Source organism: Alligator mississippiensis, chromosome 1, assembly GCF_030867095.1.
Source record: "Alligator mississippiensis isolate rAllMis1 chromosome 1, rAllMis1, whole genome shotgun sequence".
In the NCBI taxonomy this organism is placed as follows: Eukaryota; Metazoa; Chordata; order Crocodylia; family Alligatoridae; genus Alligator; species Alligator mississippiensis.
This window is the reverse complement of record NC_081824.1, coordinates 102,325,941-102,351,197: the sequence shown is the minus strand read 5'-3', so window position 1 is coordinate 102,351,197 and position 25,257 is coordinate 102,325,941. Positions and strand designations below refer to the sequence as shown.

Genomic DNA, 25,257 nt, shown 5'->3' with positions numbered 1-25,257 from the left:
TGGCATGGGGTGTGTGCTGAATTTAGTGCCCCACTGGAGCATCCCTGAACTCTAGGTCATTCAGAATTGGGCCTCAGTCTGTGTGCACAGAGCTAGCACACACAGCTGTCTGGCAGGTGCAACATGTGGTGTACACCCCATGCCATAGGAGGCACCCGCAGCACTAGGTCCAGCTTATGTGCTAGTAGCACAAGCCCCAAACTGGGGCTGGCATGTGGTATGCAAAGTGTCACTCAACATGGCAGAGGGGGGCAGCATGGAGTGAATGATGCATATCAAACCACACTGGACAGCTCTACTTGCTGGCTGTAGTGCCATCTGATTCAGACTGGCCCCAGAGCCCCTGCACAGGGTTGGTTGGGTGCAGATGTTGCATGCAGCTCATACCCCAGACACACCTCCTGTGTTGCAAACAGAGTCGCTGCTGCCAGGTCCAGCCCATGTACCAGACCATCTTCTCATGCTGTATGCAGCACATGAGATTGGTTTGAGACCCACAAAGCCAGTTCATACAGCTTCATGGGCTGAATTCAGCCCACAGGCCATATATCTGACACTCCTGTTCTAAAAGGTATTCTCTTAGTAAGAAGCAAGTCAAACCAGACATCCTTGGCATTTTCTTTTTATTTGCTCAAGTCTGTTCCTGTTTGAAGAGTCACTGTAAGAGCGGTTTCTCAATCCCGTTTGTTACCACCACACATGCAAGCAAAAAAAGCAAAAGGTTAGCAGGAATTTCAAAGATGAAAAATGCTAACTCAACTGTAAGAACAACTCAATTATTTATGCAAAGACCACCTTTGTTTAGGCTTAACCAAACGTCATAGCTGGGCTTTCTTTACCCTCAAAAAATTCTCCATTGTCCAACTGTTTGTAGAAACTGCAGCAGCTGGGAAACTTGACCTTCACATCAGCAAGAGAAAGAAATAAGGGAGTGATTTCTGAATCAGTTGAATAATTGGTCTCCTCTAGGATTACTAATTTACAATTTCAGAGTTTGAGCATATTTTAAATCCCAGTTGTGAAGATAATTGCAGTAAATGCATTTAGTTTTGGCCACCAACAGATGGTAGCATTTGAATGTCAAAGTGCCCTTATGGGACTTGGTCTTCAGTCTTTACTTAAATCAATTCTCACCTGTGTCCCTCCTCCCTGCCCCCTCCCCCCCCTTTGGATCTAGGGCCAGATTTTGCAGTCTTTCCTGAGCATGTAAAATCTGCCCCTCATCACCAGGTTTTGCCTGAATGAGGATTATAGATTTAGCTTTTTTCTGCTGGATGCTGGTTATTGCTAAATGGTACGAATAACACAACCCTAATCATTTGCATTTCTTTAGATTTATTCAAGGACCTCAAAGCACTTTACAAACATCAGTGCCTCCTGGAAGGTATTATTTACCCTAGTTGAACAGATGTGGAAAATGAGGCACAGAAAGCCATGTTTGCCCAGTGGTGAGCAGAGCCATTTGACACAAGTGATTTTCAAATGTTCAGTGTCGCTCATTAAATAGGCTGCCTATGTGCAAGTAACGCATGTATGACCACAGTTTAAGGTCAATGCATTCTGCCCCATCCAGCTACAAGGACAGGATGGGGAGCTGCCACAAAAGTGGCGCCTGGGCACTGCTGGAGAGCCTGGGAGGGGGCAGATGATATGAGGAACAGGAGCAGCTTCCAAGGGACACTGGGCTCAACGGGATCTCTAGGAAGTGATTCTATCGATGGTGGAAATTAGGGGTAGCTGTTGGAGGGAGTGTGTCTGAAGGAAAGAATCACAGAGAAAAGGGGCTGGAAGGGACCCTGAGAGGTCTTCTAATCCAGGGGTGCTCAACCCCCAGCCTCCAGGCCAGATCCAGCCCCAGGTGCTGTATAATCTGCCCCCCCCCCAGCTTTTTAGGGAGCCCCAGGGGCTGTGTGCTAGATTGGGTATGCAGAGCGGCACAATGCCCTGAGAGCCAGATCCCCCCTGGCTCTCATTTGACAACCCTGGCAGCAGCAGGTTACACTTACAGCCCTGGTCCTCCTGCTTTCGCTGGGGTAGGTCAGGGGTGTGACAGGGTTGCCCGGGTAGCATTGGTAATACCTGAGAGGAGGATTTGTGTGGGACGGCTTGGCTAGGGACGATGCTGCCTCAGGCAAGGGAACAGGACTAGATCAGTGCTGCTCATGGTTTTGGCCCCACGGGCCAGACTCATAGTGCGAGGGTGGTCCAGTGAGCCGCACGGGGCCCCAGGCCACGGATCTAGCTCAGCTCCCCTGCTAAGGCAGCATCGGCCCCGGCCACACACCCATCTTCCTCTGAGCTAGTCCTACCCAGGCTGCCCCTGTGCCTCCCCCAACCAGCCCCAGGGCCAGCCGTCCTGGTACTGCCAGGGCTGCCAAGAGAGCCCGGGCAGAGCGCGTTGCCCTGCTACAGAGGAAGGCAGAAGCCTTGGACGGGGTGACGCCCCTTCCTGATCCCCACAGTGGGGTGGGCCTGGCCCCCAGCACCCAGAAACCTGCCAGCAGGAGCAGCGGCCCCGCCCCCCCCAGGGCGGCGGCGGGGGGGGAGGGGAAATCTTGCAAGGGAGAGTGCGCGTGCGCCCTAAGGTGGGTGGAGGAGGGAGGGGCTAGTGTTCAGGGGGACGGCGCAGCGTCACGGCCGTTCCGTGGCAACGCCTCCTTCCGGCACTGCCCCTCCCCCATCCATCCCCCGGAAGCACGCCTTGCTGAAATCGCTGGCTCGGGAGTTGGCTGGCGCGGCCTGCCACGCCACTCAGGCCACACCAGCCGAGCTCCGCGCTCCCGCCCCCCTCGCGGCGCATGCGTAGTCCCGCCTCGCGCCGCCCGGCTGCCCCGAGCCCGGAGGTCGCTGCGGGCCGCGATGTCGGCGGCGGGGGCGGGCCCATGCGGGGCGGCCGGCGGCGGGGGATGCGGCGCGGGCGGCACGTCCATGTTCCGGTGGCTGGAGGTGCTGGAGAAGGAGTTCGACAAGGCCTTCGTGGACATGGACCTGCTGCTGGGAGAGATCGACCCCGACCAGGCGGACATCACGTACGACGGCCGCCAGAAGATGACCAGCCTCAGCTCCTGCTTCGCGCAGCTCTGCCACAAGGCGCAGACCGTCTCCCAGATCAACCACAAGCTCGAGGTCGGCGGGGGAGGGGCGTTGCGGGATGGGGGCGGGGGCTTTGGGGGAGGGGCGGGGCTACTGTGGGGGGCGTGGAGGGGGCAGGCCTAGTAGGTCAGCGGGAGGGGAGGGGCTAGTGGGGGGCTGGGGCATGGAGGGAGCGGGTTCTTGGATATGAAGGGGCAGGGGCTAATGTAGAAGGCGGGTCCTTGGGCATGGAGGGGACAGGGCTAGAGTGGAGGGGGAGGGGTCAGTGGGGGCACAGGGTATGGATGGGATGGGTTCTTGGGCATGGATGGACAGGTCTCTGGCTATGAAGGGGAGGGGCTAGTGTGTAGGGAGCAGGTCCCTGGGTATGGGGGCGGGGCTAATGTAGAGGGGGTGGGTCCTGGAGCATGGAGGAGGTGGGGCTGGTCCCTTTGGCTTGGAGAGGCTGGTCTTTGGGTACAGAGGGGGTGGGGTGAGTGCGAATGGGTGGGTCCTGGGGTTTAGGGGTGGGGCTCATGTGGAGGGATGGGTTCTGGGGCATGGCAGGGGGGGCAAGCATGGAGGGGGTGGGTCCTTGGGTGTGGAGGGGCGGAGCCTGGGGCATGGAGCAGGCCAGGTCTGCAGATGGAGAGTGAGGCCAGTAGCAGGACATGGGAGTAGCTTTGGGTGCAGGGAGAGTCCCAGGGTTGTAATGTGCAGCTGATACCCCCCAATTTCCCAAAGTCCAGTGGGGGGCTTGTACTTAACTTGTCCAGTCCTAGAGCCTCTGGGAGGAGATGCTGGGTAGAGCATCCACCCCTGGACACCAGCTGTGCTGGGCCTGGAGAGCCCTTGGGACTCTTGGCTGGGGGATTCCAGGAACAGCAGACGGCTGCAAGAAATTAGTCTGCCATCCCAGGCAGTTCAGGAAATGATGTCCCATCCAGCACTATGTCCTGAAAGACTCAGACCTGGCCAGGCTGGCCCTCCAGGCTGGATCATGGCAGCCTTAGAAGTGAAGTTATGTGCTCAGAAAAGCTCAGTTTAGTGTAGCAGCTTTCTTGCTCTGATCAGTGCAGAGCCTTCTCTGGATGCCTGTCTCCAGTGATTTGCTGTTCTCCTTATAGAATACATTCAAATTCAGCCTTTCTGTGTTGATATTTCAAGTATTCAATACAACTGGCCTTACCTGCCTGCAGGTCGCTTTCTTTCTGTCTAATCAGGGCCTCCTAGGCTGCTATAATAAACTTAAGTAACTGATCTGATCTGTTCCCTGTTCCACAGGGAAATTTAGGAGCAGGGGAGCCAGAATACAGGTTTCCTTCGCTTTATGTGGGTTCTTTATGTGCAAATTTGCTCTTATGCAATGACTGTTTTTATGCCAAAAATCCATTATATGCAAGGTAAATTCACTCTTATGCAATTGGTATGGTGGAAGCCTGCAGTCAGCTGCTTTGTGTGGTGCATTGTGGGAGTGACACACACCAATATATAGTCTCCTGTGTGGATCTGTGCTCCTCACTTGTTGTCTGTGACATGTTTCTGTAGTTGCCATCCCCATTATAGCTTCTAAGCATCCTGCTAGCTTACCTCGTACTCCTCTCCCTCCATCACCACTCTCTCTTCATGCCAGTTAAATAGTCATCACCACCCTGTGCTTGTGTGTACTGTCTGCTGTTGGTGAGTGCCAAAATTGTCTTGTAAAAGTGGTAGAAATGGGTATGGGGGTCAGTACAGTCGAGGTCTTGGGATGTATCCATATTTGTTACATTGTAAACTGGGTTCCCTTTATGTGAAGTCGAGTTATGTGCGCCGTTTTCTAGGAACACATGTACAGCATAAAGCGAGGGAAACCTGTACTCTAGGGAGCTGACCGAAGACTATGGACTTACTGTACATGAAGTGTCATGTCCCAGACTCCTCTTTATGAATTTTCCATTTAGTTGCAACTATATTTTCATTTTAACTTTTCCAAAGCAAAAGTCCATCATTACCAGAATGAGCAAACCTCTACTTTTGGAAAGTATATATGTATATACTATGAAATGCAAAGGTCCAAAGTAGACCCCTTAGGCCAATCAGTGGGAGTTAGGTGTCTAAACACATTTTGAGATTCTGCCTTTAAGATCTGAGCAAGAGCAGATAGAGACTTGTTGGGAGGGGCAGTAGGGGGCAGAGGGAGGGAGTGAGAATTCAGTGTAGTCTATAGGGAAAGGCAAGTTACCAGGACAAAGGAAGTTTAAAGGAGAATGGAAATGTGGCATGGATGCTTGAAAAATGAGGAGACTTCTCTGTCAGTCAAGTACTTGACAATATATCTTTGACTTTTAAATGTTATTAAAATAGATCTTTAAAAATTAATTTTGCATAATAGTTTTCATGATATCAGTTTTAGGAAACTGTGAATATTAGAGAGAGGCATGAACTTGAAAAGCAAAGTTTTCATTTGAAGGCACTTATAATGCCAGAAAGATTTGCAAGCTATACTAAGAATAAATAACTTTATTATCCAAAAACATGCACAGATGTCTAGCCCAAAGGCTCATGCACAACATGAAGGATACAGTTACAAAGTTTGAAACACTTCACCTGCCTCAATCCTAGCATTTGGGGCCTCACTGTAGTTTAAAATTCAAATTACTGTCTTCCATGTAGCAGTTGAATGCCAACCATTGCCTGCTGTCCTGTGGCTGGGATCTAGCAGTTTCTACATATTTGTGGTTTGAAGACTTCACTGAAGTCATCTAACGGCAGTGACCCAGTTTGTATTTTGAGGGTATCAGCAATTACTCAATTTGGTTGTCTATGTAAAAATGAAGCTGAATTTTAAAGCTGTATTATTAAAAAAAATCCTTATTTCTGGCTTTTTCCCCCCACTTTTTATTTAAACCTGATGAGGTAATAACACAGAAGCATTACTGATTGTCAGAAATTAATACACCAGGCCTTCAGTTACTGAGTTTTGTAAACGTGCATGTGTGTACAAGCTTTTGCAGAACCAGTACTTTTTTTTAAGAAAGGGTTGCTTTGTGACCATGGGAACTACTATTCCTGGTGCCAGAGCTCTGTTACTCTTCCCAGAGAGATTTTCCAGATAGGAATGCTTTGAAAACCTAAATCCATGTGGAAAGAATTATCTTTTAATTGTCTCTTGATAAAGTTCATTGTCCAATATACATAATGCTTCAACATTTAAAGCATATTAAAGCATACCATAATGTGGTATCATGGCACTGATTCCCTCTTTTTTTTAATCAGAATTCCCCAGTAGGATTATTGTGGTCATATTAACACATAGGCAGACAGAAATATCATGAAGTTGAGTGTAACGACTTTCTTTCTTTTCTGATTTTCTTTTTAATGTCAATGCCTTTGAGAGCTATGCTTCAGTGACTTGGACTACAAAAACTTCCGTGGGAATGTGCTGGACATTCCTGCTCTGAGGACTTTGGTACTTGAAAAACATCACATGGTTGATGCTGAGATACTGCTACAGTGAAGCTTGGCAATGTAAAATAGACATATTAGTAACTTGCAGGATTGTAATAATTATCCTAGAAAGGTTGTTACATACTTTTCACTGAATTTCTGTTAATATAACTTGAAAATCCAATATGTTGAGTCACTGAAGTATCTGGTTAAGGCACGTAGTGATGACATGTAATAACCCTGCAATTCGTGTTTGCAGCCCCAGATTTGACTACACTGACTTTTAAAAAGACTTACAGTATTTTTCCTCTACATTGCTTTTGGAGTTAAGAGTAAGTAGAGGAAGAAGAAAATTTCTTTGGTCGTCATCTTTTCATAGGCTTTGGTTTCTCACCTGTTATAAACAAAGGACTAAGAGTCTTAGGCTTGTTTTAAATTTTATTCACAAAATGATCAGGCTTGAATAATTATTGGCATTCTTAAAATAGTAATATGAATAACAAGGTGCCCAACAGCTTGTAATAGGCATATAAGTTCTTAGTAAAGAATTAGACATTTAGGTGCCTTGAAAAATACTCTTGACACCAACAGTATTAAAATTGCCAGCTAGAGGTAGAGTTGATGGTTAAAATGAATTCTAAACTGTATTTTCCTAAGTAAGCAGAAACAGTGGGCCGCAGTCAAGTCCATAGTAAAACTGCTATTATATATAAAACAATTGCAGCAGTCAGTGCATAAAGCAGTATAAAAACACAGTGGTAATAGCTTGCAACGGGAACAGGTATTTCCATTTTAACAGAAGAGATTAAAAATATTGTGAAAAATGAACATTTGATGATGTTTCACTTATAATCAGAACAAAAACTATGACATTATACATTTAGTGCTAACTTGTTAGTTAGTAATATACAATAAAGGCAAAACGCGCACAGAGTCATGTACCCAGGAGGGGCTTTGGCACAGCAAGCAAAGCCGATGCTGTCTTGCTCTTTTAGTCTTTCGGCCAGTGTTGCACTGTTTCCATCAGGACTTGGACTGATGAACCTAGAATAGAAGAATTCATATGCAGACATTACATATCTTTGATATTTGTTGATGGATATAGATGTACATTTGATTTAAGTGGGTCAGGACTTAAGTCAGTTTTATGGAATACTTTAATAAAATAAGGGAAAATTCATTTCTGCTTTCCCTTAGTTTTTGTTTGAAGTATAGTACTCGTTCAGGTGCTTTTCCCTGTGACCATGTGGTGGGAGAGCTGCCAAATTCCCCCTTTCACACTCCCAGTGCCAAGTGCTACTGAAGCCCCATGTCCGTAGGCTGGGGCAAGTGGCTCCACAGGCCAGATCTAGCCCATGTTCTAAGGTGTACAGTTTCTTTCTGAAACTGATGACAGCTTTTTCATGGCCATTGTTGCATCTAGTATTGCAAGGAGCAGTGAAATCAACAGGTTTTTGGTCTATTTCATTGTGACTATGTAGACCAGTGATTCTCAACTGGGTGACATGACACTGTTAGGTGTGCTAGCATGCAGCATCTACAAACATTCACTCTTCCAGGGTAAACTCTTTTGGGACTGATTTAACCCTGGTTTTTCCAGGTTATTTTTTTTTTCCTGGAGTGGCCATTTTTACTCTGGGAGATAACCTGAACATCTGTATACTCGTAGTTTCTTCTAGGACAGAAGCCACTCTCCTAGAAGAAACGGAATGTCTGTATGACGCCAAGATTCATATGATAATTAGAGATTTCAAGTAAAAACCCACAGTGTTAAAAATGTTGTGGCTGGTTTTGGTTTTTCTGAGTTCTGTGCGACAGAAAGGTTCTCTATTATTTTTGGTAGCTAAAAAGAACGAGTGGAAGCTAAGAACCAGCATTTTCCAAGGAGTGCCTTAATACTATCAGGGTGCCTTGAATATATAAAAGGTTGAGAACCACTGGTATAGAGCAAATGGTGCTATTTTCATGCAGCCACTTAGGAAGGCAGTATTCAAGGTATTAATTTAGGAGGAAGACTTGAATAACAAAAGCTGAGGAAACGATAGAGTAGCCATTTTCATTCTCTTCTGTGTCACCCTCAGAAGTCTGTTAGACCAATATGAAGATTTTTTCAATAGAGGTAGCAGGAGGACTATGGAGAGATGATAGAGAAAAGTATTTTTCTCTCTTTTAGAAGCTAGAAGACAGTAAAACTTCGAAGTTATCAAATGCTTGCTAGCTAGAGTCTGAAATTGAAGATTGAGTGGGGGAGGGTTCCCGGCATTTCCTAGATATTAATGTTCTAGTGCATGTGTGTATGGCTGCACTTCTCAAAACTGTATTGCCCCAGGATTTTGTTTACGTTTTTTTTTTTGTATCTGCGTTTGGGAAGTAAGTTTAGATTTCAGGCTAGTAAGATCAAGAAAAAGTTAACTTTATTCTGCCTTTATGTATGTCTCTAAGTTTGCTTTTCCTTCATCATTGTTTGTTGAATTTGTAAATTAGGCAATACAAATTGTGCAGTTCTTACATTTCAGCATTTTTGCTTATACTGTATTTTGTTATTCTTGTTGTTGGGCTTTTTATTATAAAAGAAAATGTGCTGATGAATTTACTCAAGGTTGTAGGTTGTAGCCGTGTTGGTCTCAGGACATAGGCGGACAAGTTTCTTTGGGTAAATCCAATATCTTTTATTAGAACAATTCAAATGGCTGGAAACTTTCTTCTTTGCAAGCTTTTGGGTACAAATACCTTATGTCAGGCTGAGGAAGCATCTGCAGATGAATTTGCCCTTTTAAAAAAAACAAACCAACTAATATAAGCCCAATGTTGACAAGAAAGAAGCCATATAAAGTTTTCCAGTGGTACAGTGAGCCCTCTTCTGGGGAGAGGAAGGATTCTTTTCCTGGAGCTCCCCCATCTCGCAAAAAAGACGGAGATGGAACTGGGACTAGCTACCCAGATTGAGGACAACAGGAAGTCCTTTTTTAAATACATAGGGGGTAAAGAGAAGGTACCGGGTAATGTGGGGCTGCTGCAAGACACTCTAGGAAATCTGGTCGTCATACCAGACGACAAAGCTAACCTATTTAACAGTTTCTTTGCCTCCATTTTCCTGAGCAGGGATTGGGTCACCCCCCCACCGGGACCCCCATAGGTCCCAGGGGAGGCGCACCCAGGCCTAGGGTCAGTGAGGATCTAGTCAGGGAACTTCTGGAGGGACTAGATGTATTTAAATCAGGTGGTCCTGACAATCTCCACCCCAGAGTGCTGAGGGAATTAGCAGAGGTCATTGCGGGACCCCTGGCATGGCTTTACAAGCACTCATGGTGCTCTGGTGTGGTGCCAGAGGACTGCAAAAGGGCCAGTGTGGTTCCCATTTTCAAAAAAGGGAGGAAGGAGGACCCAGGAAACTAGGCCAGTTAGTCTTACCTCGATCCTGGGTAAGCTTTTTGAGAGAATTATCCTGGCTTATGTCCGTGAGGGGCCAGCAGGAGAGATTATGCTTAGGGGCAACCATCATGGGTTCATTAGAGGCAGGTCCTGTCAGACCAACCTGGTGGCCTTCTATGACCAGGTCACAAAATACTTGGAGGCAGGTGTTGCGATGGACGTAGTCTTTCTGGAATTTAGGAAGGCCTTTGACGCTGTCTCTCACCCCATTCTCATTAAAAACTAGGGGACTGTGGCATCGACACCTACACAGCCAAGTGGGTCACTAATTGGCTGGAGGGCTGCAGCCAGAGAGTGGTGGTGGACGGGTCTTATTCGACCTGGAGGGATGTGGGCAGTGGGGTCCCCCAGCGCTCGGTCCTCGGGCCTGCACTGTTCAACATCTTCATCAGTGACTTGGACGAGGGGGTAAAAAGCACCCTTTTCAAATTCGCAGATGACTCTAAGATGTGGGGGGAAGTGGGCAGGCTCAAAGGGAGGAATAGGCTGCAATCAGACCTAGACAGGTTACAGGGGTGGGCGGATGAGAACAGGATGGGTTTCAGCACTGACAAGTGCAGGGTAATGCACCTGGGGGGGAAGAACCAGCAGCAGACCTACAGGCTGGGGAACTCCCTTCTTGTCAGTGCAGAGGCAGAAAAGGATCTTGGAGTCATTTTTGATGGCAAAATGAACATGGGCCGACAGTGTGGGGATGCAGTCAGGAAGATTAACCGTACCTTGTCGTGCATCCACAGATGCATCTCAAGCAGGTCCAAGGAGGTGATCCTCTCCCTCTGTGCGACACTGGTCAGGCCGCAGTTGGAGTACTGCGTCCAGTTTTGGGCGCCGCACTTCAGGAGGGATGTGGACAACATGGAGAGGCTCCAGAGAAGGACCACTCGCATGATCAGGGGCAGCAGGGCAGGCCCTAAAAGGAGAGGCTAAGGGACCTGAACCTGTTCAACCTGCTCAAGAGAAGGCTGAGGGGGGATCTAGTGGCCTGTTACAAACTAGTCAGAGGGGACCAGAAGGCATTGGGGGAGTCCCTGTTCCCCCAAGGACTACCAGGAGTAACTAGAAATAATGGTCACAAGCTGGCAGAGGGTAGATTCAGACTAGACATCAGGAGGCGCTACTTCACCATCAGGGTGGCTAGGATCTGGAACCAACTTCCAAGAGAAGTGGTGCTGGCTCCTACCCTGGGGGTCTTTAAGAGGAGGCTGGATGAACACCTTTCTGGGGTTGTTTGACCCCAGTACTTTTTCCTGCCATGGCAGGGGTCGGACTTGATGATCTGCTCAGGTCCCTTCCGACCCTACCAACTATGAAACTATGAAAATCACTGCTTGATCATGAAATGGTCAGTAACTTTTCTCTGACTTAAATTTTTTACAATGTCTTGTCAAATTCAGATTCAGGAGGGCATTATTCAATCAGTTAACATTTTGTTCATGTTGGGAAAGGTATTTTTCCTTAACTTAAGAGTAGAATTTCTTAAATAAAAGTTCGGATTCTATGGAAATTGAGCATATCGCTGCCCTCCCCTCATGGTGCCTTGCAGAAGTTTTCAATTCTTGCCACTGGAAAGCAGATTAGAGGATTTATCAAGGCATGCTTATATAACAGGGGCGGGCAATTATTTTGGGCAGAGGGCTGCTTACTGAGTTTTGACAAGCCATCAAGGGCCGTATGACAGGCAGCCCAGGGCAGATAAATATGAATTTTCTAAATTTTTGAGGGGCCCCGCGGGCTGGATAGACTAGCCTGGCGGGCCACATCCGGCCCCTGGGCCGCATTTTGCCCACCCCTGTTATATAGACATGCTTATACAGGCACACTCTTTAGTAAGATGTAAGCAGTGTGAATAACTTTTAGGCCAGAAGGCTAATAGACAAAACTGGGTTTCTATGTGTAAACAATATATAACTAACTGAATGAAATGGGAAACTTGATATAGGTTGTACGATGAGGTGTTTTAAAAAAATAAAACCAACACATCTTTTAAGTCCGTAACCATATTCCAGTAGCTTTAGGTCAGGGATGGGCAAAGTTTGGCCCATTTCCCAGCAGCCCCTGCCCACGTTCCGGCTGATCTCCAGGGAGACCCCAGGAACTGTGGGGCCGTGATAGCGTAGGGCCAGGATCTCCATGGAGGGACCGGTCTGAATGGCACTAACAGAGTGTGCGGTTGGGTGGAGAGCTGCTCCAGGGCTGGGATCTTGTGGTGGTGACAGCGCAGGCTGGAGCTGGGACAGAGCCATGATCTGTTGCTCCAGGAGTGTGTAGGCAGCGGATTGCGGCTCTGCCCCGGCTCCAGTCCGTGCTGTCACTGACGCAAGGTCCCAACCCCAACCCCGGAGCAGCTTCCCGGCCAGCTGCACGCTCTGCCCATGCCGCTTGGGCCAGTTTCCATGGAGACCCTGACCCCATACTGTCACAGCCCTGCTGTTCCTGGGGTCTCCATGGGGACTGGCCAGAGTGATGCAGGCAGGGGCTGCTGGGAAATAGTCTGGCTGTCAGCTGGATCTGCCATTTTGCCCACCCCTGCTCTAAATCCTGAACTTGTAATAAGATTCACACGTGAGAACTTAGTGAAGCAATGAACATGATTTTTTCTCTTTTTTTTTCTTTGGTTTCAGGTACATTATTTGTCCCTGCCTAATAATGGAAATAATTATTGCTAACTTTGATTTTTTTTTTCTTTTTTTTAATTGGAAATCCTCCAGCACTTTCTTTTATTTCAGCTGTTGGAATCGAGAGGCTGCATGAGGATTTCAGCTTTCATTTAAGAAAAAAAGGTTCTAGTTCTTGTGCCAGCGGAGAGAGACATGAACATATGAATCAGGTGCCCCCTGAAGGCAAAGGGGTGTAGGTTGTAGCAGTGTTGGTCTAAGGGCAAAGGCAGACAATGTTTTTTTGGGTAAATCTGCTATCTTGTATTAATTGATCTAATAAAAGTTATCAGATTTACCCAAAGAACCTTGCATCCCTGAAGGCAAATACATTTTTAATTCTTTTTAATGTTTGGGTCTGGCAATAGTGCATAAAAGCGTTTTGCCTGATGCAGGTTGCATTTATCCAATAAAAAAGATGTTTTTCTTTTAATATGAGTAGTAGGTTCAATGTATTATACAAATACTGTAAAAGTAGATTAACATGTGTTACCCCATACAGTGATACTGAGATCTCTGTGGTTTCAAACCTCAAAATGCACTGAAGTTTGAATGTCAGTCAGAGTGTTATAGAGGGATTCAGGTTTGTTAGATAAAAATGTCTGCGTTTAAAAAAGAAAATCATTCAGAAAGTTGATGTAAAACTCAGCACTGATTAGATATTAATGTGTGTCATAAACCTTAAAGGTAGAACCAGCCTGCTTTCCTTGAGGTCTTTGGAAGCCTTCCAGGATCTTCTCTCCAAATCCTGGAATTCACTGGCCTCCCATTCTTTATTATCCATTCTGTATATTAGTTGGCCCTTAGGCAGAACAGTAAGAATGAGGCCCATTGTGATAGATGCTGTCCAGACACAAAGTAGTACTACTATACCATGCCTGCCTCCAATTGTATTTAGTCTATGCAGACCTTCCCGGGGTGGAAGAAGCACAGGGAGAACAGTCAATGTTAGTTTCACAACTTTCTTTTTGCCTCTTATTGACTATAAATTGCTTGTCTTTACTCCTCAGGCCCTTAAGAGCCTTCATACACTCTGCATGTCATCTTGCAGTTAGTGTTGAGAAGGTAACTTTTGTCTCAGGTTGAGACAAAATACCAGAATAATTTATTTACTTGTTATATTTTCAAGCAGACACCTTGACACTTTCTGCCATGTAGCCCCTTATGCTTTGAAGGAGATTTCCATCAAAATATCTCATTATTTTGCTTCAGTTCCATCCTGCAAGTTTTATTTTGCCATGATATGTACAAAAAAGAAACTTAGGACTTTGTTGCTGGTGGACTGAGCCCACTGCCTGTTTTGTCTCTGTGCTTTTTATTTCCACACCCATCTGTGTATCTATTAATTGTCTCTTGTATTTGGATTGTAGAGTCCTGGGGCCTCTTTTTTTTTATAACTGTTTTCATGATGACTAGTGTAGTAGTGTGCTGGTCCCTGCTAGGGCTCTTAAGCACCATGGTAATAGAAGTAATAATTATTTTAGTTGAACGTCATTATTTTGGCATTTACCTTGCTGTGAAAATGGATGAATGAAATGCTCTTAAATTGATCTCCAGAGAAGTCTAGCTGTAAGGAGCTGATAGATGGTATTAAAATAATAATTAAAATGTGAACTGCAAAGTCAATTGAATAATTCTAGCTTTGTTATAATACTCTAACTCTTTACTTTAAATATACTTGGAGAATCGCACAACTGCAACTTCAACCATTACAGTAGATACCCAGTGAACATTGACAGTTGGTTTTTTTTTCTTTTTCTACTACAAAAAATACATATATATTAAAAAATTACTTGCTTAAAATTTAAAAATGTTTGACCAGTGAATAAAGAACAGGTAAATATTTTTATTTCTGTCTGTTTTGCTTTATGTGACCTAAAGAAGCAGATTTGAATCCTTCCACAGAACCTCAGAATCTTCTGCAAAATACATTTAAGCCATAGACTTAATTCCATAGTTTTCTTCTCTTTTCTCATATGAGCACAATAGCCATGTTTAAAATTTTAAAACATTTTTTTGACTGAGATCAGTGGTAACATACCATCATAGATGTGAAACTTCTTTAAAAATGCAGTTGATAAAAAGCATAACAACAGTAGAGACTAACATTTTCATTTTAGGTAACTTTTTCTTTTGTCATCCTCTTGCTAGAAAATAAATGTTCCATTTCTACTGTTGATGACTGATGAGGATTTGCAATTTAACTAAAACTGGATGCTTCCTTTTCAGAGTTTTAAAGTAACTTGATATCTGTCAAAGTGATGACAAAGACTGAAGTGGTAACTCAGTGTGAAAAGGATGTCAGTAAATGGAAAACTGTAGCCTGGGGGCTTTTTTTGTGTGTGCACAATTTTCAGGCTCGGCAAAGGAGTGGGGGAGATGGATGAGAGACTAAAGGAAAAAAAAGCCTGTAAAACTTGTAGTATAAGTAGTGAAAATAAATGCTTAAAGATTATTCTTGGGACAGTGAATCAAAGGAAATGAAACAGACCATAAATGTAAGTGGTACAGAAGCATGCTTGAAAGAACAGATTTGCATTTTTGTTGGTTGTCTACTTTTTTCTTAGACTGTCCCATATATAGTCATAACTTTGCTGCATTGTCTTTTAGATGTGACCACTGAAATGAAACATGTACAATATTCATAGTTCAGAATTTCTATTAAGTACTAACAGCACATGCCCACATCCCTGAAACATCATTTCATCTCTGTTAATGCTACTATTCATCTGCTTAGTACTTTCCAGTTACAGAAAAGTATATAAGTAATATCTTCAAATTGGGAGTAATGGGGAAACTGGAGCACAGGGATTATTAAATGCCTGACTCTTTCATTGTAATAAATGGGAATCTTTGGATTGACTGGAATGAGCTTCTGGCCTGGTCCTGGCCTGGTATTTAGGCACTGATTCCAATTGAAATGAATGGGAGCCTAAATACTTTGTGCATCTGGGCTTTAGGAGCATTTATACTCATATATTTGTCTTCTCTGACGTGCTGGAGATCTGGCATGCCAGAGCAGACTCGATCGAGTCTGCTCCACATGAACTGAGGTGCCCGGTGCTGTGTCTAATACATTTGTATAAATGGCAAAATGCACATCGGCGCTGAGAAAATGGCAGCAGTGCACTTTTGAACTAAAACACCTTTGATGCATTTTAGTTCAAAAGCAGGCCGCTACCATTTTCTCAGCGATGGCATTTCGCCATTTGTACAAATGCATGAGCGGTAGAGCCAGGTGCTTTTGAAAGTGCCTGGTGCTACAGCGCAAATGTGTGCAAATGCCTTAGGTGACTCTTCCAGGGTTGCATTGTACATCGATAGCAGAACTGAAAATAGACTCTGTAACGTGAAATTTTTAAAAGAGCTTGTCATTGGCCTAACTTGCTCTTATTGTAGTCAACAGAAATAAAGTTAGACCTTGCTGTGTGCTCAGGACACAGTCTCTACTGCTTCCCCTCTCTGGTTTCTGTTAAAGTGTTTTGTCCTTTCTTTCTTTTTTTTAAGTTATCAAACTTGTTTCAGCTCCAGTTCAGTGTGAATGCCAGCTGATTAAATGCTTAAGTAACTGCCTTTCTCAAATGTTGCTGATTTAGGATCCAGTTCACATTTGTTGCAGGACACGGTGCAGACACATGTAATGATTGAACCATTCTCAGAGCTCAGTTGGGTGAAGTGTGGTGGCTCTGACACCTGGGGCAGGGGGACAGGGGTGGGAGACCAAGCACCCAGCCCAGCATGCTTCACAGTGGGTGAGTAGGGGGAAAGTGCTCTCATGCTTTCAGGGCCCCTTTTACTTTCCCTTCTATCCTAAACATGAGTTCAGTAAACTTTCAGCCTGCCAGTGACTGAAGCCTGCAGTGTACTTGCGTGACTTGGGGGGGGGGGGGGGGGGTGTGGGTGCTTGTTCCCATGCTTTTTTGTTTGCCAGGGGCTGCGGGGGCATAATGAGGGGCTGCAGTCAGGTAGGGATTAAGGACACTGCTGGTTGTTAGAAAAATAGGTTTTATTGACCAAGCAGTGCAAGGGAGCTTATAGGTTTAAAAAAAAAATGCCAGCAAAAAGGTGAGGAGCCATTTGTAGAAATGAGGTGGGTGAGGAGCAGTGCAGTGTGGGATGGTTAGAAGACTGACCACAGATCACTTGGTGTCTGCACTTAACACTGAACTGGTTCAAAATAGTTCTTGAATTTCCAGGCATGCTTTTGAGCCATTCCAGATAGATTTTGAATGGTTTGACAGGCTTTATATGCTGTCTGCTTCAGGCTTAAATCATATTTAAATCATTTAAAATGCTATGTCTGTCCATGCCCTTTGTGTGTATGGGACTGAGTGGCACTTCCTGCCATTCACATATCATGTTGACCCTAAGGGGTTTGTCACTTTATCACTAGTTTGCAGTGTATAGGTGTTTGTTCCTTCATTGGATCAGCAAAGATAGGTCTCTGTATATCTCTTCCAGCTGATTTAGTGACGTTTCTCCTGGTTCAGTACATTGTAACTTGAATTTATTTTAATTTGTTAAACTGATTTTTGTTACAATCAAATGAAAGGCTTTTAAGTTCATTAACACGTAAAAGTATTTCTGCTCCCTGACTCTAATTATAGTATCTTGTGATGGTAGTAATATGCTGTCTTCAAGAATATTCAAGGTCTTTAGTGGAAAGTTTTACAATGTTTGATTTCCTGCCATATATCTTCAGGTGCTGTGTTAAGGGTAAGAACGAAACAAGGAAGTGCTCAGGCATGTTTGTTCGTTTTTTAGAGGCACGTTCTCCATATTTCTGAATCGTTTCTATAGAAGAGTAACCATACCAGATTAAAATACTGATAGTAAATAGTTTTGTCGTGTTTCTTATGGGCTCAGTGCAATTTCAGTGCATCTCTCTCCTTGCCTATCCAAATTTAAAAACTATTTCAATTTTTAGTGTACCTAATAATTAGGGCTGTGCGAAGTTGTGGGGTGTGGGATGCGGGTGCAGCAGCGCTGGGAGTGAGGGCTCTGCCCTGCTGCCGCTTGCCCCCTTCTGCCCGGAGCAAGCCGCACCCACATCCCGCCACCCCCACCTCGGCTGGGCAAGCGGCATCAGGGCATAACCCCTGCTTCGAGCGCTGCTGCGCGGCCCCCACCCCAGCTGGGCAGCTTGTCCCAGCCCCAATCCCTTCCTCCCCCATGCCCCTTCCCTCCCCCCTCCGCACACCACAACAGACTTACCAGCTGGAGGCAGCTGTGTCCAATGTGGTGAGGGCTGCTTCCTGTTTAGTCTACGGCCAAATCTGAAGCGGCGCCGAATCTTCAGATCTGATTCAGCTGAACTGAATTGGGACAGTGATACAAATCTCCAAATCGATTCACTTTCCCTCTGAATCAGCTGAATCTGAATCCAAAGTGAATACTTGCCACTTTGCACAGGCCTACTAATAATACTTCGGGGCATTCTTCCATTTGACATAACACAGCATTACTTAGTCTCCTCTATCACAAGCCAGGAGAAGTTGAACAAACAAATACATTCATTCCTGTAAATGCTGCAGTTAGAAAACGTGCAGCAAACCTAAAATATCAACATCCAGGTATTCAGCAGCCCTTAACTGAAAATACAGGCCTGGTTCTGTGTTTCTGGAATATCTGTAGCTCATTTTGATATTAATGAAGTGTTGGGATGAACAAAAATACACGATAATAACAATAAACACATCACTTACGGAAAGTAAAGATTTGGAAGTTGCATTGGAATGTGCAGCCATTTCAAGCTCTTCAGTATGTCTTTTATTATGGCTGAGTCAGCCAGTTGCCTAAGTGCAGATAAAACTAATAAATATATTAAAAAAGCCTCACGTTGTGACCCTGAGGATGAAAGCTGCTGTTCTACCATTTTAGTTGTTCAGTGACTTCTGTGCAACTTTGAACTTAAAATTAAACATTCTGCTTGGCTTCTGGCATGGCTGGTGCTTTTTTTTTTCTTCTTCAGCTCCTGATTGGCTCGTCTGAAAATTCCGTAACAGTCGTGGATGACCCTTGTCAATGTAGGCAGACACGGCCCTTTGGGTAAATCCGATATCTTTTATTAGACCTTGCACCCAAAAGCTTGCAAAGAAGAATTTTGCAAACTATTTGAGTTGGTCTAATAAAAGATATTGGTTTTACCCAAAGAACCTTATCTGCCTATGTCCTTAGACCAACACGGCTACTACTACACCTTTGTCAACGTATATTTTCCTTTCCTTTGTCAATGTATATTACAAATTACAATAAAAATGGCATTCAAAGATTGGTTCAGTTGCCCACAACTTTAATTTGCCTTCTTTGTAAATACGCATTTTGATATAATTTTAGTTGCATGATCACATACTGTTATTCTTTATTGCATCCTTGCCTTATTTAGTAAACATTTTTGGTGAATGAGCAGCTTATTCAGTATTTTTTTGTCCTCCTTTTTCACTGTATGACTTCATGCTTTATACATTGAACACTATCCAAGACCTGCAGTGAATGCATAATTAATCATTTCCCGGTGGGCTTTTTTTCTTTGTGGTCTTAGTGTAGTATTGCTGGATTGGTAAACACTGGATAAAAGCAGGGAAATCCAGGAGAGCCTAGAGGAGAAAAGAGAGGCTTACAAGCTGTGGAAGCAGGGGGCAGCCACCGAGGAGGAGTATACCTGCTTGGCTTGCACTTGCAGGGAAGCAGTGAGGAAGGCCAAAGCAGAAACAGAACTGAGGCTGGCAACAAAGATTAAGGGCAACAAAAAGTCCTTCTTTAAGTACATAGGGAACAAGAAGGCACAGGGTAACAGGGCCGCTACAGGATGGACTAGGGCAACTTGTAACAGATAGGATAGACAGAGCTGAGCTCTTAAATGATTTCTTTGCATCTGTGTTCCTGGACACAGATACCAGCACACCTCCCAATAAGACTTTTTAGTCTGGCGTCGAGATAACAGTCCACCAATGGTCAGCATTGACTTAGTGAAGGGTCACTTGGAGAAGCTGGACATATTCAAGTCGGCAGGCCCCAGTGATGTTCACCCAGGGGTACTAAAGAAATTGGCCAGTGTCATAGTGAAACCATTGGCGCAACTGTTTGAGTGCTCGTGGCACTCAGGACAGGTCCCGGAGGACTGGAAAAGGGCCAATGTGGTCCCTGTTTTCAAGAAGGGGAGGAAGAAAGACCTGGGTAATTACAGGCCAGTTAGCCTCACCTCTATTCTTGACAAAACCTCAGAAAAAATCATTAAGGATCACATTTATGGGGGACCAGCAGGTAACACAATGCTAAGGGACAACCAGCATGGGTTTATTGCAGGCAGATGCTGCCTGACTAACCTGTTTGTTTTTTTTTAATGACCAGGTCACAAAGTGCTCAGATGCAGGAGTTGAGATAGATGCTATTTACTTGGATTTTAAAAAGGCTTTCGACACAGTGTTGCATCCAATTCTTATAAATAAACTGAGTAGCTGTGATGTGGACTCTTTCACAGTAAGGTGGGTGGAAAACTGACTTATGGGGTGCACCCAGAGAGTGGTGGTGGATGGGTTGGTTTCTACCTGGAGAGATGTGGGCAGTGGTGTCCCCTAATGCTCTGTCCTTGGACTGGTGCTGTTCAATGTCTTCAGTGATTTGGATGAGGGTGTAGAAAACACCCTGTCCAGATTCACAGACTACACTAAACTATGCAGTCTAGTAGACACACTAGAGGGTAGGGAGGGAATTCAGGCAGATTTGGACAGACTGGGAAAGTGGGTGGGTCAGATTAGGATGCAGTATAACAAAGATAAGTGCAAAGTGCTGCACCTGGGGAGGAAGAATCACCAATATACCTATAGACTGGGAAGTACCATTCCAAGTAGCGCAGCAGCGGAAAGGGATCTTGGAGTCATAGTCCACACAAAAATGAACATGAGACACCAATGTGACGGGGTAATAGGTAAGGCTAACCGCACTCTTTCTTGCATTAGTAAGTGCATCATGAGCAGGTCTAGGGAGGTGATACTTCCCCTCTATATGGCGTTGGTGAGGCTGCAGCTGGAGTACTGCATCCAGTTTTGGGTGCTGCACTTTAAGAGGGATGTGGATAACCTGGAAAGGGTTCAGAGGAAGGCTGCTTGTATGGTTGAGGACCTGTGGGTAAGATCATATGCAGACAGATTGAGGGACTTGAATCTCTTTAGCCTCCACAAGAGAAGGCTCAGAGGTGATCTTGTGGCCGTCTACAAGCTAATCGGGGGGGGGGAGTCAGCAGGGAATAGGGGATACTCTGTTTAGCAGGGTGTCCCTCGGGGTTACTAGAAACAATGGCCATAAACTGAAGGGGAGCAGATTTAGATTGGACATCAGGAAAAAATTCTTTATGGTGAGGGTTGTCAAAATATGGAATGGGCTTACTTAACCCCAGCGCTCTTCCTTGCCCAAAGCAGGGGGGTCAGACTAGATGATCTAATAGGTCTCTTCTGACCCTAGAAATCTATGAAATCTATGAAAACACAGTAACTACTCATGTTAATATAATAAAAATTGTTCCTTGTTGCAAAACAAATATAGTATTGGAAATCAGTTTCACTAAAGGTTAAGTTAAGTGACTAATCTAGAACATGTAACACAGTAGTTCTCAACCTCTTTAGACTCAAGGCACCCCTCAAGATGCCAGCTCTTAGCTTTCACTTGTTTGCTAGAAAAATGATAGGGCATATTTTCTGTAGCAAAGAACTTGGACCACAACAGGCTATAAAGTTTTTAACAGTATGGATTCCTATTCCTGGGTTTATTTTGCTAATTGTGTTTGCAGACCTACTAGTGCAAACATTGTGTGGTGCACCCTTGAAAGGCTTTCAGGATGCCCCAGGATGCCATAGCAGCCTGGCTGACAATTGCTGATGTAACATACAAGTGTAGTGATTTAGATGAGTTTAGAGACTACATTCAGAAATAAATGACTGACAAATACAGTTCAATTTCCCCTTTCTTCAGTGCGTGGTCAGGTGATACGGTTATAGTAAATTAAACATTTGGGGGAACTTACAATGTGTGAAGATCTTCTCTGGTAACTTTTTTTCTATTTCCACAATGTCATAGAAACTGGAAGTTTAACAGTGGTGATTTAAAAGTTGTTTCACTCGGGTATAAAATATCTCAGTTTAGTTCCCACTTACCGTGGCTGGAGTGCGTACACAAAACAATTAAAATAGATCAGAAGATGTGCTGCAAGTTGTCCTCCTCTTTAACTCAATATAATTGTTAAGCCTGTCTGTACCCTCAGTGTTTGTGTTGTCACTTGTTATGTTCCCCTCTGGGTTGGACCCTTCTGTCTGAATAATCTATTTCTGATATTATAACACTTGAGATGGAATTTTGACCTTTTAAAATATGATATAAACAAGTTGGTTGCTTCCTTGTCTCTTACAATGTATCAAATAAATATTAGAGCAGCTGAATTTATCGTTTTTATACTTTAAAAGATGTTAAGCTTGTGGGGCCGGGGGTAGCCTCCACTGCACGGGCATCCCAGGGCAAGCTGCGGGCTGGTATGGGATGAGGGTGCCCCAGCGCTACCCAGCAGGGCCAAAGGACCCATTGTCGGCTGGACAAAATCACTCCATGGGCCAAATGTGGGCTGTATTTTGCCTACCCCTGGGTTAAGCGCAGCAGGACATTGGTAGGTAACATATAGGACATGTACTGCCTATGGTTTATCAATTTCTGGGTAAGCAGAAGTCTAGTCTTTAAATTAAAATATGCAAGAATATATATTTTTAAATTACTACATTAATGGAAAGGGATAAGAGAATGTCACTAACATAAAGCCTGGTAGAATTAGAGAAGCAATGTGACAAAAACTGTGAGGCAGCTTGATTGAGCCCTTTGATGTAAATATCTTAGTATAAGCTGTTCTGTAGCATGTCACTTACTACTACTAATATTGCTTAGTTACCTGATTTAGTGTTTATTTCTTTGGTTTGAGAATAGAGTATCCACAGGAGAGAGACATCAACCATGTGTATTCATTAGAGAGTATTATGGATTTGCAAGTAAACTACAAACTTTTTTTTCTTGAGAAATAAATCAGGGGCTTCAAAACACTTTTTTTGTAGAAGATTATTCCTTCTTCAGAGTTAAGCAGGGGAGCTATTTATGTAACTTGAGAGTTTAACTTGGCTTATACTTTGAAATGTTCAATGTCTAAAGAAATCAATGTAGTCTTAATCAGATTTCAGGAGGAATTGTGCTTCTAATTTAATGAGAACCTGTAGAGGAGTAATCATCTTTGCTGTTAGCTACAAACCCCCAAATTTCATCTTCTATGTGGATTTCTCTAAAAAGGGCAAGGACAAACAAAATATACATTTTTCCAGAGTTTTTATTTGGGTAACTGCTTATCTTATTGCTCATATAAAGGTTGCTCACAGTTCAAGATACTAATTTATGTTCAAACTTACTGTGTAATTTCAGGTTTAAATGCTGCATGTAAACTGCATATAATATGTTTTTGCATAAAGGAAAAAATAGTTATTAAACATATTTTGAAGATGTTTTACTTTGTGCCTGCCAGTGTGTCCATCCGTATGACTACTTCAGTTTGGGTGTTGGTATTGAACTATTTTAAATTGGTGTGTAATTTGATTCAGTTGGCTTCAGCATTAGACTGCCAAATGTAATCACAGTGAAGTTGTACTGTATCGGATAATCAGCAAATCCTAGATTTGATTACGTTCTTGTTTGTATCACTGTTTTCTGCTGATCATTCTCTCATTTATGGTTGAAAGCATCTTGGTCAGTGAAACATCTCCCAGAAAAGGTTGTATTTTCTTTTTAGATCATATCTACCATGTAATTGTTAGCTGTGGTTGCATCTCATACAACTGTCCTGTTGCCCCTGGTTTAACCACGGGTATAAAGCCCTGAAATTCCAGCATAGACCAGGGACATTGGGACAGATTTTTAAAGTTGGATTAGGTGCTTATCTGCACTTTAGGTGTACATGGGGTTTCTAGGAGTGTCTAATTCCCATTGATTTTGTCACACTAGGCCTTTATATCTGCTTGTAGTATGAGGAAGTACAATAGGGTTATACAGAAACTCGGGCAAAGAGGCCAGACCCTTCTTTTTTCCTCAGTATATCTGAAACCCTTGTGCCACAAAGTATCCTTTTGTACTAAGAAACCAACTGTAACATTATTGTGATTATATTGTACATTTAATATTTTTCAGGCGCAGCTAGTTGATCTAAAATCTGAACTGACAGAAACTCAGGCTGAGAAAACAGTATTGGAAAAGGAGGTGCACGATCAGCTTTTGCAACTCCATGCCATCCAACTTCAGCTACATGCCAAAACTGGTCAGAGTGTTGATTCTGGGACTATTAAAGCAAAACTGGTAAGTATGGTAGATTAAAGAAAAAGCATGATTCTCCAGGCTACCTCTTTGATTGTGCCACAGGCCAGGTATTGAGGTTTTAAGCACATACTTATTTGAACACTTTCATTTTAAAATCAGTGAGCATATACATTCCATTTAATGTTTTTTATATGAATGCTTATAGTAAAATAAGTTAGGAACAAATTATATGTGGAAGATTATACCAAAGAGAGAGAGATTTCCACTTAGTTTTCATTTATCAATATTCAGTGTTGCTGGCTAGCTATTTTGGAAGTGTGTGTAGATATAGCTTATCTTACATAATAATCACTAATTATTATTTATATATCTACACGCACACATACACACAGAGTAAAAGTCATTCTGAAAGGGGAATTTTTGTGTCTTTTAATATTTTTATACTATATAAAAGCCTGAGAGAGATGTATGCACGCTTGTTTTCAGTTTTAAAATATTAGTCTATTTTCTCTTTCCGCTAAAGGTTTACTCTAGAGGATTCAGATAATTTAATAGGGAGTTTTCTTATTTGAAGAGGGCTGAATCTTTTAAAAACTCTTTAGTTGTTTGTCATGTACTTAACAAAAACAGTGTATTAAATACAATCTATGTCTGATAGGTTTGGACAGATGAATACTTTACACTCATATAAAAAATGTAGTGGATAGTTGACACAGATTCTTAAACCAGGGTAATGTCATGCGATCTAGTAGAGAGTTGCCCTTGGTGCGATGTGTTAAAGCTCTTATTAGTGTTAATTATAATAACATGCCTTTTGTCTGCACATCTTAGGGTGGCCACTTACTACAGCCAGATAGACTGTTATGTTCTCCCCTACAACTTACTAGGGAGATGCATTAATAGCTGCCTAATGTGAACTACCCCAGGGTAGCTGCACATTTATCCATTTCTGAGCCTAGCATAATTTGCTCTGGCATACAAAATTAATGTAAATTATATTGGGATTTATGCTTGTCTGTCACTGTACTGAGAGTTAATGTAAAAAATATCTCAGTCAGGTTTTAATTTTCTTGGAAGTAGGGCTAACAGTTCTTCAGTGGCTCATGGGAGTTTTCCTGGGAAAACAGGGTATAAAAGACATTAATATAAGAACATGATATCTGAATGTACTGCAGAGAAAATGAAAAAGGGAACTTCCTTCTATTCCGTCTTCGTGGGAATGGAGGAAGGAAATTTATGTTACGTGGTGACAGACTGGAACCATCTAGTTCACAGCGGTTCCCCTTCCTTCATTGTATGAAATCAGAGTCCCAGGAATCTACCTCCCACCCCAATCTCA

General features: G+C 43.6%; 1 protein-coding gene across 1 annotated transcript in view; it reads left to right on the top strand.

Annotated features, from left to right (window-relative positions):
* Window positions 1–2,797: 2,797 nt before the first annotated feature.
* The window catches only part of GOPC (golgi associated PDZ and coiled-coil motif containing), a 46,061-nt gene continuing 23,601 nt past the window's right edge, over window positions 2,798–25,257 (top strand). The window contains exons 1-2 of the mRNA XM_006262522.4: window positions 2,798–3,126; window positions 23,793–23,957. Of these exons, the coding sequence (XP_006262584.3) occupies window positions 2,860–3,126; window positions 23,793–23,957 (432 nt within the window). The 5' untranslated portion in view covers window positions 2,798–2,859. The remainder of the gene's footprint in view (window positions 3,127–23,792; window positions 23,958–25,257) is intronic.